This window comes from Candoia aspera, chromosome 9 (genome assembly GCF_035149785.1).
Source record: "Candoia aspera isolate rCanAsp1 chromosome 9, rCanAsp1.hap2, whole genome shotgun sequence".
Classification (NCBI taxonomy): Eukaryota; Metazoa; Chordata; class Lepidosauria; order Squamata; family Boidae; genus Candoia; species Candoia aspera.
The window spans coordinates 3,044,821-3,059,865 of record NC_086161.1 but is presented as its reverse complement, the minus strand read 5'-3'; the positions used below and the strand labels follow the sequence as shown (position 1 = coordinate 3,059,865).

The window sequence follows — 15,045 nt, the reverse complement described above, 5'->3', positions numbered from 1 at the left end:
CAAAGCTATCCCGTGGAAAACCATCCACTTAGTCTTGGAGGCACAGAAAACAAAGACTGAGAGGAGAAAAAAATATGGTGTAAAGTGTTTTGTCGCCTAGAATTTTTGTAGACCTTGGTGCAAGCTACAAGGGTCTTCCCACTTCCTCCCTTGCAAGGTACTGTTCCTATAAAGCAGAAAAAAAAATCAAGCCATGTGGATGCAGAAATGGCATCTCAAGGCAGTATTTTTATTAGGCAAATTAAAAGGCCACACCTCCAAAAATCCCTCTCTGCAAGCTTGGGGAATGCTTGAGCAGCTCCGGATCAGGACAATGGTTTTTAAAGAGCAGATTTGGGGCGAAGGGGAGAGAGTCACAGCGTTCCCTTGACTTTTCCTCTGCTTTGCTGTATCAATGGCAGGGCTTTGCAAAGGCATTTGGCACCCATGGCAGCCTCTCCTGTGGGAGAGGAGCCTCAAGAGGCCTGGCCTGGGTTCTGCTATGCAAGCAAGTGAGATGGACGGACAGTGTGGTTTAGCGTTTCATATATGTATATGTATATAAAATTTTTATTAAGGATTTTAACAATAATAAAAGATAACACAAATCAGAAAGAGCAAAGAATAGAAAAAAAGGAAGTAAAAAGTGCAAAGAAAAGGAAAAGAGAGTGAAGATCGGACATCAAAAGTGATGTCTAATCTTCACAAGTACAAACAAGTATTTCTCCACCCCCTAAAAGGTTACATACATGGATCACTTCTTCCCATCCCATATCCATTCACAAATCCATGAATCATTAATATTTCGGTCCAGATGTCGGCAAAAAGTCCATAAAGTGTTCCCAGAATTTTATAAAGAAGTGTCTTATTTCAACCCTGATCAAACAAACTGACTTTGTATTCCTTCCTTTTGCTTCTAACAATCTTAATGCTTAATTCATTCAGATGCTGCCATAGGATTCGATCTCCCTTCAATTTTTCTGTCCCCCATCTCAAAGGTTTTTAAATTTGTAAATCCAGTAAAAAGTCATTATCCAGGTCATTCTCTTGGCTTATCATTTGTATTTCTATTTTGACTGTCATCTGTGTCTTATAGTCCAAAATTAATTTATTTTCCAGTATTTCTGCATCAGGCAATATTCCTTTATCCCCTTCATCCTGTCTGTCTTCCAAAATATTCTTTTTCACATCTTTCATTTCTTCTTTAAAATCTTTTGCAAATAATATTGATATAAGCAAACATTGTTCCTGACATTGTAGCTACTAATTTCTCTGAAATATCTCAGATATTATAGCGTTGTCTGTCATTTGGTAGGTTCCACGAAAACAGGCTTTTCTCTTTTTTTCTCCTTCCTACTTTATCCTGCCTGAAGTCTTTAGTCCCCTCTAGTGTTTCATTTCTAAAATTTCAAAATCTCAAATTTCTATTGCTTGTTTATTTTCTAATAGACTAAACAATTTATATTCCCACAAAAGTAGTTTCGTTTATTTAATTATTTCCCAAATCTTTTAGGAAAGTCCTAATATTTCAAAGTTGTCTTGTCCCTTAATTCGTTTGTAACTTTCTTAGATTAAGTTCTTATTAAGGTTTTTGCCATTTACTTCAATTTCTTTAAATTCTTTAGGCTGTTAGTTAATTTGGCTTTTGTATTGGAACAAAGGTTAACTTACCAGGTGGTTTTTCAAACTCGTTGCTTTGAAGAGCTCTTTCAACTTTAAAGTAGTTACATTTCAAAGGTGTTTAGAAAGTGAGGCTTAACAAACCTAGTGTCCTTAAAAGGCTCCCCCACAGTTGAGAGCTTGATGGCTTCCCTTATCTCCTGATGCTCAGACCCACGGGAAACCGCTGTCCTGCAGTTTCCTCATGAGGAGCTGCCCTCCGGAGCACAAGTGGGTGATCTCTCATCCTTTATCTGGAGAGGTTCCGTTAGACCGGACTCGACACCGGTCTGTTGGTCCTGGCCACATCATCGTCTCTGCTCCTTCAGAGACATCTAATTTGCAATTTCCTCACTTGGAAGTCTGTGATTGAGCATTTCTTGATGGTGGCCCCATATTTATGAAATTCACTCTCTGGAAATGCATGTGATTCCATCATGATTGTCAGAGTAGGCTAGGAAGCGGTTGGCCCAGGAGATCAGAAAAATCACACACCAGGCATTTCTATAAAAATGTATTTACAGAAAGCACAAAAACATATTTACAGGCTTGTGCATGCACACACGCTCTCAGAGAGGAGCTGCTTACTCAGCTGCAAGGCTAAAAACTAAACAAAAGTCCTGCAAGCTGCCTTCCCCTCAGGCAATGCAACTATTAACACAGTCCAAACTGAGGACAATTAAATTCGACCTCTTCACCCAGCTGATGCTCAAGGAAGTACTTAATTACCATGGTAGCCAAGAGCAGAAAAAAATGCCAGCAATGATAAGCTGTTTTTAAGCAAAGACTTTTTAATTCCAATCTACTTTATTGCTTTCCATGGGACTGATTTCTACAGGAAGAGGGATATTCATTTTTACTTACTGACAATTTTGTCATGTTTCAACCACTGGGGAGAAAAAAGTAAGGGCAAACCACTTCCATACGATTGCCAAGAAAATTTCATAGGCATCCAACTCAGTGCGACAGTGACTTGCTTGTAAGATCCTGGACTAATTAAGTCCAAGTCTGATTCAACACATTCTCCTAATGGTCCTCATGCAGAACTCCATCCAGATACAAACCCAGATGAAGGGTTTGTTTATTTATTTAGAAAACCTATGTGGCTGCCTACCTTATCCATAATCACCCTAGGCGGCTCACAATCACATTCGTAAAATCAGAATAAATAAAACCCACAAAAACATCCTCTGCCCCATCATGGAGCCACAACATCCCATCATTGCATTTGTATTTGCTGGGCTCACTTCCATTCTAGCCCAATGCCCAATGAGTTAGGTAATCAGTGACAGTTGGGGAGGCAGGATGGAAAGCAGCCAGCAAGATAAAAAAAGAAATTGAGCTGGTATCTGTATTCTAACATGTGAATACCCAGCCCAGTTGACCAAGAACAGTCCATATAGCACAATAGTAGAAGAAGGAGGAGCTAATTCTGGAATTAGAACAGGCTCCTCAGAAGTTAAGTAAGGTCAGGCTTGGTTAGTACTTGGACAGAAGTCAATGAGGGCTGCATAAGCTAGAGTGGAAAGTTGCGGGTGGGGAGGGAATCCATCCCAGAACTGTTAATGGCAAACCAGTTTTGCACTGTTTTCAAAAGAATTGCATTCATGCGTTTGAGAAACTCTAGGAACTGAGTTCAAATTGAGGGATGCTTGACCTGACTTGCACCAAAAGGAATGCCAGTATGGCTGGGTTATAAAGATGGCATAGATGTCACCACAATCTCACAGGATCTCAAACCTAGATTGCATGTTGTTGGGAACTGGTGCCATGGTTTTCAGATTCTACTGAAAGTAGAAATCAAATGTTGCATTGCTTTGTGTAGAAAATTGGCAAGATGCAATGAGATTGTTGTCTTTTGCAATGCAGGTTGTGTACTTAGCTATACTTGATTGTTCTGCCAGAAAAAGAGATAAATGACATCCAGACTTTCATAAATAACTCAGTCTTTGCATCATCTCATAAAACATCCCAACTTCTGCAAACTGCATTTCTCAATCAGAGCATGGAAGTAGTTTAAGTCCCAATGATTCCAGTTAGTCTAACCTAAAGATGAGCAAAATGAGATCTAACCAGTATTATTTATAACAATTGACAGCAGTACAAATATCCAGACAAAACCTTTTTCAAAATCTTTAAAGATGTATTTGAATTCCAAAATGATGCTAAAATTGGGAGGTGGATCCAGAATCAGCTTTGAGTACAGATAAAACCTCATTTTAAGTTTGTCTTTGCTCATGCATCTTCAATTTCTTCCAGAAGGAATTTCTTTTTTTTTTAAAGTAACTTAAATAGTTTCTGTTGTAAAGTCTGTGTTTTATGTGGAGTGTGTTTAAATGTCTTTGAAAATCTTACTTTGCATCAGAATAGCTTTTAGGGTTATTATAAATTCTCCAGAGAAGCTTATGCTATGAGATGTACAGAAGTATCATTAATAAATGCAATACATGGTTGAGGAACATTTTTTCCTTTTGTTATTTATAGTTTACTAAGAGATGTTATGATTGTAAAATAAACTGAAATAAAATTAAGGAGCAGCTTTCTAACTAAAAAGAGGATGCAAAATGGGAAAAAAGTCTCCTTGGGTAGTATCTGGAGGAGTTGGGATTACATTGTAAGATATCCAGACCATGTTGTAGAACATTTATTTAGCCTAAAAAGCAGTTTTTTGACAATTGCAAATACTCAATATCAGTTCTAATGATTAAAAATAGCAAGTAATTTTAGAACTCCTCACAGTCCTTAAACATTCTTGATTTAATTTAACATTTTCTTATAGCAAGAGTTTATTTTTTTAAAGGAACATTTATTTTTCTGTCTATCTGTTGATCCTCTCTTTTACTTTTGCTCCTAAAATTATGCATTTTGGCTCAGTGAAAGAGCCTTTTCACCGTGTTCCTCGCTGACTATGCAAATTGCATCTAAACAGACACCAAAGGATTTGCATTTATACAAATCCCACGCAAGTCATTTCTGAGATGTCTCCTAAAATTGTGGAAAAAGCCATTTCCGCTTAGCTCAAACTGAATGTGAGAAGCAGATTCCACTGCAGCAGCATCCTCAAATATTCTGCTAAATTTACAGAGAGAGAAATAATCCCTGCGGATCATGGAAACTGGTAAGTATTCCCATTTATGTTTTAGGTAACAAAAATTTGTAGCAATGATTACCTGAAAGATCCATCCTATGAAAAGAATGAAAAAAATATAAGTATACGTTGCCTCCCTCAAAAGTAGGCATCAGAAACAGAACCTCCAGACCAGGAACTTTACTAGTATTACCAAATTCAAGGTTAATACCACAGAGTCTAAAACACAGGAAAGTCTTGATTTCAAATCCTGCCAGCTGAAAAGTTTTAGGAAATTTGTTGTTGGTAGTTTCCTAAAACAATTACTGTATTTGGATGATTGCATCTTAGCTGACTAAAAGGAGAATTGGGAAAAAAACAGACCTTTGCTTCAGGACTGAATGAAAGACAGGTCTCCAACTAGTTCCATACATTATTCAGTTCAAGAAATTGGGATGACCAGTTTTACCTTAAGACGGGATCTTAAGCCAGCTTCACTCTCTGACTTAATTTCCAGACAAAATGAAAAACTGATTATCTGGATTTTCTTTTATTCTCTGCATTGACCGGGTGCATAGTTCAAGGACCAGTCTGAAAAACTGGAGTGGGGTGGGGCAGCCCAGTTGGTCCAGTTGAGCATTCAGTCCAAAGACTGCGGCAAGGGGGCCACGTCTGCCATTGCCTGCCAACGTACAAATATTTTGTGCTGATGATTTGACACCTGCAAATACATGGGTGCCAAATATTGCTTATGCTGTTTTAAAGATGATGAGGGAAAGAAAACAAAAAGAATCTGGGATCCTTTTCAAGGGACACAGGGTATAAATTCAGGGCCTATTAAAATAAATGACATATCATTGTGCTTTATCTTGCCTATTCTAGAGATGGGTAATCAAGTCTCTTTCTGGTCATCAGCCAGCAAAATGCAGGTGTGTAATGGGTACATGACTGGGAACAGGTTGAGGAGAAGCCATGTTGCTGTTTCCAAATGAATTATCTAACTTAGATGGGGCTCTCAGGCTTGGTCATGTGAAATGTCCCTGTTCACTAGGAACAGAGTCTTCTGCTGACACCTTTCTGGGCAAATACATCTTTCCTATCTCTCTCTCTCTCTTTTGCCTTTTGGAGGTACTGTTAGAATGCTGCTGGCAGTGTTCATAGTTAGTCCCTTCCCGAGTGAGTTGCTAGAGTTGCCTTTTACAACCGGTCATCCTTCAGATGTGCTCTGACTACAACCCCCAGCATTCCCAACCAGCTGGATTCGCTGGCCCGCTCAGCTTCCTGGAGGAGTGGAACATGTCACATCAATTTTACTCTACTGATTCAATGCACCTTTTATCTCATTAGGAACGGTGCAAAGATGGACTTGTCTTTTTGCTAGTCCTGGATCTACTGCTGCTTTCCTTGTTCTGTTATTTCTGAGTACAGTTAATTCCTATAATCACTTTATTTAAGAGAAAAAAGTGGGGATTCTCCTGCCTTTTTAGATCACTTGTAGCCTAAAATGGGGATAGAGTAGATCTAGAGTCTTGGTGGTTGGCCCTTCCTTTGTAGCTGAAAAAAGCTTGAAAAAGCTTTCTATAAATTGCCACTCCCTGCTACAGAACTAACCTGTCCCTACTTTCAAAGAAGAACAAAAATACACAATGCTCATCAACAAAAAGACCTAAGTTTGGAATGGTAAGTCAACATACATAAAAGATCAAAGAGTTTCCCCTTAGGACACAGAATCTTTGCTTGAGCTTGGAAGATGCTCCTGTTTTGTGGTTGCATTGTTTCCTAAAAGATTAAGTGGATCATCAGGTAAACTTTGGTAACATTTGGCTGAAAGCCAGGATGTTCCTCGCTTCCACAGGTGTAGGCTCTTTCTGTGGGAGTGGGGGTGTCTTCAGGGTATGACCCAAGTAGCCAAGATGGCAGCTCTGACTGGTGTTTTTTTTTAAGGTGCATTGTGCATGGGCTGATCCCAAAGGGGGAATAAAAGAGAAGCTAATTTGTTATGTCAAGTTGAATGACATTGGGATAGACCCACCTTAGCAGCAAAATATACAGAGAAGCATCAGGTGAAAGGCATGGCTGCAAATGATTCAGAATGCATTTCTGAGGGTGGAGAAAAAAACCTGCTTCATGGCAGAACTGGTGCATGGTGCTCTGAATTTACCCAGTTATGTGCAGGAAGGCTTAGCTACCCCAAATGGCATCACTGATTTACTATCACCTGTGTTCTTTCAGTCTTTAAAAAATGACTTCTTTCCACCTTGGAATAATATTTAGAAAAATATATGTAACAAAAGTACAAATTGTATTTGAAAACTAGCAATAAGCCAAAGAAAAATCACAGGAATAAAACAGTGGGAAGATACTAGTCTAATCCAAACCCATTTCAAACGGATTCTTGAGAACCATGGGACACCTGTCCAGAACTGGTAGGTCCCATTCCCTCCCTCCCACCCCCAGCTGTCATTCATGACGATGACTCTATGGGATGACGCCTACTTCTAAGGGGACTTTGCAGGTCTGGGAAGAAATGAACATTGTCCCCAGCCAGGAGGAAAAATCCAGCTTGGTTAGATTTAGCCAACACCCAGACTCCTGGAAAATCAGCAAAATGATCTCCACCCTGGGTGAAAGCAGCAAATTAGACAAAAATTGGATCTGCAGATTAGACTACATCATAGTTGCTTCATCCTAGCTGGCTTCTCATCTACCAAGCCAACACCAAACCAATCACATTAGGGCTTAGCACTGGGTGAACTTCAGGTCCTCCACTGTATTTATTACACCAGTTATTTAAAGATGAGGATTGGAAGGCTTCTATGGGCTCTGAATGGGTACACCTTACCTTTGGATCAATCAGTCAATCCCCCTGCAGCTCAAAAATTCCACCCCAGGCTTAGCCTGTTGACCCTGGGCTTGATGGCCTCTTCAGCCCATGAATGAAGGAACACCTACATAGCATTCCTTCTCTTCATTCTCACAACCAGCCTATAAGGTTAAGTTAGCTCCTGGAGCCGAGATCCAGCTTTGAATCACGTAGAATATTTTCCTTATCCAGCATCCCCTTCATGAGGGTCCTTCCTTTCTTGCTCACATCTTATCTTGTCTAGTCCCTGCAGACTACGGCAAACGCGTTTATCAAGGTGTGCGTGTCAAGCACACAGTGAAGGATCTGCTGGCTGAAAAGCGCTCGAGGCAGACTAACAGCTTGCGACGGAATGTAAGTAACCATTTCCTACCCTGCATCTCCAGGACCGGGTCCTGATGCAGCGACCTTCTCATGGCTAAAAATGGAGGATGCCTGGCATAGGAAGCCTCAAAAGTTGCCACATGTATTTGACAGGGAATATATATGACAGCTTTTGAGAAAGAACGTGTTGCAGTGGTTCACACGCAGAGTAATTGTGGGATGGCCGTAATAGCATTTAGCAGTGGCTGTGCTGGAGAAACCTCATGCAACATTATATAGTGTATGATAATTGACATGCAACCAACTGGCATTTGGGATTCGATAACCACATAGGCGGTGTTAATATTCCAGAGTTGTGTGCAAATCTTTCCACTTTTCCGATCGCTTTTCACGCTAGCTGGTTGGGCCATCAACCCCCCAGATAAGGACCTGCTTCCTTATTTACACAGACAGTCTATCGCCCAAGTTGGTTTCTCCATGCATGCACACATCAGTGCAGCTGTTGGACAATGGACACTATAAACTTGTAAGCAAACAGCGGGTGCAGGAGCCCAGCTGAGATGAGGAGGAAGGAAGTGGTTCTTTCTTCAGAACTTATCTTTGGAGAATAACACACCCTCCACTTTAGCAAAGCAAAATTCCCTTTGCAACAGGTGCTTTCAAGCCTGGTTTGAAAATTACTAGGGTGTGTACCTGTGTTTGTTAGTAGAATGCAAAACTCTGGCCTTTATCTTCCAAATAGTCCTGCCATTTGCTATCTCCATGTTGGATTTCCACACATACCATATGGCAGAATGCTGGGGAATCTCCGTGATGATAAATGACCAGTGTGCTGGTGCTAGCCATCTGTGCCTGCCTGGCGGAATGACCAGTTAAATAAAAAGAATCTGAAGAGCTGGTGGCCTGGTTCTGCAAAGGTTTATGTTCATCTTAGCAGTCCTCATTGCTACATAATAATAATAATTTATTGAACTTGTGTGCCACCTGACTTTCAATGTCTCTGAGCAGCTCACAACAATCAGAGGACATTACAATAAAACATAAAAAAGAAAGGAAAAAAAAAGATGGTATAAGACCTTTGTTCACATATTGCATGAAGTCCTGATTTGTTGAACAAGCCTAAGTAGTATGGCTCACAGACATAAATCTAAGCTACATGATGGCTTAGCATGATGTATAAAGCCAGAAGTTGGATTGGGTTGGGATTCCTCATTCTCCTGGCCTAAACCTTGATACTGGGAGCTTCCTACAAGTTATTTTTTTTTAATGACTTGCCATGGCTTACCAAGTCAAAAACGGCACACAATGCATAGCTAGGCACTCTTGTCCCTTTCATAGCCCCCCTCCCCTGGACAATAGACCCAACGAGGGTAAGAGCATGGCATTGTCAAAGACTGCAGATGACAGCAGAAAATTTCTGTCTGATTTAGACCCTGTTGGGTAGTTACCACACAAAGTTCTTCATCTTTGCTGTACTTTGCCTCCCAGACATGGCCCGAGTCATTGGCTGATGGATAGGTTAGCTAACCCATTGGAAGGGCACCGTATCTAAGAAAGCTGTGGAAAGCAAGTTGGGTTAGAGCAGTGTTTTTATGCATGCTGGCTAGGGAATTCTGGGAGCTGAACTCCACACATCTTAATGTTGCCAAGTCTGAAAAACACTGAGTTAGAGCAACATGCAGTCCAATGTAATGAGGATAAAGTAACAGACAAGGCAAGTGAACCAGGTAAGAGCCCAAGGCTAAAAGAAAGAGATACAAACAGGGATCATTTCATAGATGTTCTCCTGCTAGTCTGCTCCAAACAAAAAGCTTTTATGCTCAGTCCTCTAGAACAGTGTCTCGACCTCAGCAGCTTTAAGATGCATGGACTTCAACTCCTAGATCCCAGGCAGCATGCTGGGAATTCTGGGAGTTGAAGTCCACACATCTGAAAGTTGCTGGGGTCGAGAAACGCTGCTCTAGAACTTGCATCTTCATACAGATGCTAACCTTTGGCAGCTGACTGGCCAAGACCTTCCTCCTTTGTAGACCACTTACTCTTGAGCATTTTTTGATACTGCTATCTCATCCTCACAGGAGCGCTTCTCCAGACAGCTAAAGAGAAAGCCTTGTATGACTTGCTTCCAATCTAGTTCATCTGTCATAGTCCCACCAGGGTGGTGGTCATATGTGAAGTTCTCCCCCACCCCTTGTTGGACATCTAGGTTTGCTTTCTGTTTTTAAGTCTCATTGGTAACAGCGGTGAGCTCTAATGAGCTAATTTCCATGGACTTGCTGATGTCCAGGTGGGAACTGGGTGTTGTTCACCAAAAGGTAATCTTGACACTGGCAAATTTAATTCAAATCTAGACCTCTAAATTTGGTTGCTTGCTATGGCAGGAAACTCCTGTTTGCAGTATGCAAACTGGAGGAGGTTGCGTTTTGCCTTGCCAGGCTCCAGACTAATGGCAGCATTTGCTACTCATTGCAGTTGGGTTGTATTTAATTGATGGGCTGGAAAACCAGAATGAAGAATGCGCTTGAAACAAGATAAGCACTGTCTTTTTTTTTTTTAATCTTCCTTTCTACAAATCTAGGCCTCAAATTAAGCTGGGTTTAGCTTCTTCTTGAAATAAGTAGAGAGTTGGACACTGTATCCGGGTCTCAACACAGCATCTGCTGTAAGTCTACTATAAAATGACTCACACATCCTCTCTCTAAAAAACTCAACTTCTGAGATTTTATCACAGAGTAACATTGCTTAACCTAAGGGCCACTCCTAACTTCAGTGACACCCTGAGCTTTGGAGTCCCCGAGGTAGGTGTGGCCAGAACACAGAAGTGGGCGGAGCTCGGAAACCAATAAATAGGATTTCAGTTCAATTTGATTCCTTTGATGCTGCTAATAGGATTACTCCTCATCCATTTTTCCTTTCTTTCACATGAAAAATTATAATTTTTTAGCAAAGCTTCTACAGGCTGTATCTGAGGATACCGGGGTACACATATTGGCATCCCCTTGAGCTATATTTGCCTGCTGCAGCAGCATCACCAAAAATAAAAATCAGTCATTGTGATGCATGTAAAAAAGGGGCAGAGCTTGATCACGTGTGCATGGCTGCCATCTTTGAGCCCTTCTCCCCCATGGTGACTTCTCCTGGCCACAACTCCAGGTTGGAGCAGGAACTTGCAAATCAGAAACCTCCAGTTCAGTCTAGAGCTGGAAACAATCCCTCATTCCTGGTTTATTTGATCTAGGATGGCACCCTAGAACACCTGAGTTCAGGTAGCATGCTCAGCTGCAATGTCCTTTGTTCGATGGTGGCTTGACATGTCATGTGGCTCCAGCTATGCTGGCTTGCAAAGCACTGTTCATGACTTAGCTGCTGTGCAAATGCAGTCCCAGTCCCTGGGATCAGGTCACCCTCTCCTTCAAGAGGGACTTTTCAAGATGTTATGCTTTTCTTTCAGGGAAGCGTGGTGACCACTCAGCCATCCTTTGTCCCACTGTCGAGTAAGTATACAAAATTACATCAATATCCCAATTCCTCCAATAAAAAAATCCCGCATTATGTCATGGTGGGATGTGGAGCCCAAATGTAATTGTGATCCAACTCAGGTTAAGCAAGGAATTCCCTCTTCATTTTCACCCACAAGCAAAGACATGCCTCCCTAGGGTTCCTCTTAGGCAGTGTTTCTCAAACTTGGAAACTTTAAGATGTATGGACTGCAACTCCCAGAACTGCAGTCCACACATCTTAAAGTTGCCAAGGTTGAGAAACACTCCTCATAGGTAATAGCCATGCATCCATGGTTCAAAACTCAAGATAAACACATACTGCTCCAGGAATATTCTACACACCATGGTCATGAATTTATTAATTAACTCTGCCCCTGTGAACAACCAGCAGAAGCTTCTTTAATTTGGTGACAGCTCCAAAGTTATGGCACTTTAATATTCTCTGTATATTCCTGTTTCCCCACCTCTACCACACACCAATAATCCATTTCTCCATGGCCCAAAGGTTCCCCTACAATGTCTGGTTATTATGGAGTTCGAAGATCCTTGATGACAGATATGGATTTACAAAACAGTAAGGAGATCTCCAGCGAAGTCTGTGCTTCTTCCCTGCTACCCAAGTCATTGGCTTATGAATCACCAGCAACTCAGGGATATTCTTTGTCTCTGGATGCCCATTTAATCGATCAGTATGTGGACCAACGGGCTGGATCAATCCCCCCTGGAGTCTCCGCTCTCCTTGGCAATGCACCGCTGACTTCTGTCGCATCATCCTTTCCAAGTGATTCGGCTCACTTTTTTAGTGTAAGTAGAGGAAAAGTGGGGTTAAATGGAGAAGGGCCAAGATTTATGGTTTATTTTTGAACGCACAGCATAGCCCACCTTTCTGTTTATATACACACTCGAGCTCACAATATTTTCAAAACATCCATTGCAGAGTTGAGGACCTGACAGCTCTCCCTGTGTTGTAGCACTACAACTCCCCATTATCTGGGACCACTGGACAGGGGGGTGGGGGCAGATAGGCAGCTCCTATAAACATCAGGAGCCCATCAATCGTTGGACTTTAGAACATCTCCCCACATCTGCCTTAGGAGATATAAGCAGTTCTGCTTCCCACACTGGCCCCAGAGATGCTTCTGGGGATCCTGTGACCACAATGACCTGAAGGTGTTGGGTTGTGCTGAATTTTGCATAGTCCCACAAAGCGACATTGTGATTACATTCTCAAATCATGCTAAATCATTCAGTGCTTTAATTTTCGCTTAGAATTTAGTGAGCCAACCAACTCCAATCCGCCTCTCAATTCAGTCTAGGGGCCTCTCCCCATTGCTGGGCTGAAGCTCCCCATTCAATTCTCCGGAACAAAATCCTGGCTCGACATTTGCTCTGCATTGCTGATTCCTGTCCTGCCTTTATTGCCTGTTTCAAGTCGTTGCGGTCCTTTGACTTCCCTCTGAGATGATGGGTAACAAAGACAACCCAGTTTTACACATCTTGAGGCTGCCCTTGGATGGTGCTGGGGAAGGGGGAAGGACCACTTAAACATCAGTCCAGCTAACAACAACTCAAAGCTGTCTCACTTCTAGGTTGGAGATGAGAGTCTACTGTGTCATGGGACTCAGCAGGAAAAAGATGTTCCCCAGCACATCTGTGCTGTCGTTAGGTGCAAGAGGGAAAGGCCCACTGTTTTGCAAATTGCACATAATTACATACTGGAGGGCAGGCAGCTCACAGACTCAGCTGCCCACTACCTAGTGCTAACATCCAACCTGAATTGTGGCCCCAATAAGGAATGAGGTTGTTGGACAGCAAAGCAAAGAGGAAGTCAGATATTGTGAGCGTGGGCCAGATACATCTGGGGAAAGTCCAGTCCTGATCAGTTTGACTCCTGCTGAAAAAAGGCAGTTATTGGTCCACTGCTCTACAGAGTGGACAGCAAGAACATTGCCTGCACTTTTCAAAGCACATTATCTTTACTGACCTATCAATTAGAAACTCGTGTTTTTAACAATTAGCATGCATTCAAAGTCTGCTGATCTCGAGGTGTTAAATTCTGCTCCCAAGGTCAGATTCTGTGCTTGCAAAGGTGCAGTGCAGAATTTCAGGACACATGCATACCACTGGCTGTGGTTCATCCCCGGCTTTTCAAAGGTTTCCAAAAAGAACATGACTGGCAATCTAGATGTGCTCCTGATGTAGGCAAATTGAAACTATCTGGGAGACACATGATGCCTCCTCTCTGTGGCCTGCACTGATAATTCTGCAGGGAAGATCGTTCACCTTCAACACTTTTGGAAATTTAAATGCACCCCCCTTTCTCCCTCTGACAGAGAGACTCCTGGGAACAATCTGTGCCAGACAGCCTTGGTCAGTTGGAAGCGTGTCCAGAATCTCTCCAAGCTCCAGCCACCACCTGCCTTTCAGCTCAAGAGCCGGGAACAGCTTCCCACTGTCGAAACTCCAACTGGAGTTCACCCATCTCTGGAACTCAGCCCTATTCCTTCCACCCTCTTGAAGATGTCCATTACTCAGCTGCCTTCTCTGCCTCTTCAAACTACCCCTTCTCCTCTTTCATGGCGGCAGTGGCCAGTGATCTCCCTGTGCCCAAGATGCTCCCAATGTCTTCTGAAGAGTCTTCAGATGCAGTCCCTCTCCAAGACAGCAGCCCTTTCTGGCCCAAGGAAGACCCAAGCACTCTCTGGGGGTCCTATGAAGAACGAAGGACTTACTGAGCAGAAGGACTTACTTACAGCCAGCCAAGACCTCTCTTGCTTATTTAAGTCATTGCTGAAAGTGTTGAAGTTGGAAGGGGGCTGACCACTACCCTGGGTTAAAGCCAAATCCCAAGTAATTGAGACTTCCTTGCAACCACCCCCATATCATCCCAACAGTAACCATCAAAAGTATGTTATAGCAAAGTTGCACAGCGTATGGGCAACCATGGCTCATGGAAAACATGTGCTTGGCTTGCAGGCGATGCCAATGGATCAAGTGGGAGGCATCAGGACAGAGCTGTTCCCAGTTAGCATAGATAGCATGGGGCTGAATGGACCAAAAAGTTGGGTTTGCGTGTTACACTTAGTTGCAATCTGGTTTGCTGAAGCTTGTTGAGAAACCCACCCCCTGTACTTTGCAAATATATTTTACAGCCCTGCCATTCTCTGACCATTCTCCAGATGATCAGAACTAACTGTTCTTCTTCTCCTACAAGACTGCAGGGCAAACAGCAAAAGCCCATTTCTTTTAGCACAGGTTTTGAATTCTACTGAAGGGGAATTTATGGTCTGCGCCTCTAAAGTAGCCCTCAGAGAACGGAGCTGCATCAAGAAAGCAAGCAAGCCTCCTTTGAATCCTGCATAGCTACCACTTAAATGTGTGTGCATATTCTGAATGTAGTGATCCTTGCACAGACTTAGAAAAAAGTTAGATAGGGCCTTATGGAAGATAACAAACCCTAAAACCTAGTGAGCTAAAATTCCCAGAGCTACTCAGTGCAGACCTATCCCTATATCACATTTTGAGACGGTGATATTTGTCTTTCTCAACTTCATCGCTCTTTAATTATCATCATCATCATCATCATCATCAGTAACTGATGGGAGAAAACAGCAGTCACCCATAACATCTGCAGAGGGGTTCTACATGCAGTA

General features: G+C 42.3%; 2 protein-coding genes across 2 annotated transcripts in view; one reads left to right on the top strand and one right to left on the bottom strand.

Moving 5' to 3' along the window:
• Positions 1–15,045, bottom strand: part of NHERF4 (NHERF family PDZ scaffold protein 4) — a 284,353-nt gene that overhangs the window by 77,317 nt on the left and 191,991 nt on the right. The window lies entirely within an intron of this gene.
• Positions 4,747–14,303, top strand: POU2AF2 (POU class 2 homeobox associating factor 2). Its single transcript, XM_063311220.1, has 5 exons — positions 4,747–4,756; positions 7,813–7,922; positions 11,344–11,386; positions 11,898–12,196; positions 13,726–14,303. The coding sequence occupies exons 1-5, from the start codon at positions 4,747–4,749 to the stop codon at positions 14,125–14,127; spliced, it is 864 nt and encodes a 287-aa protein (XP_063167290.1). The 3' UTR covers positions 14,128–14,303.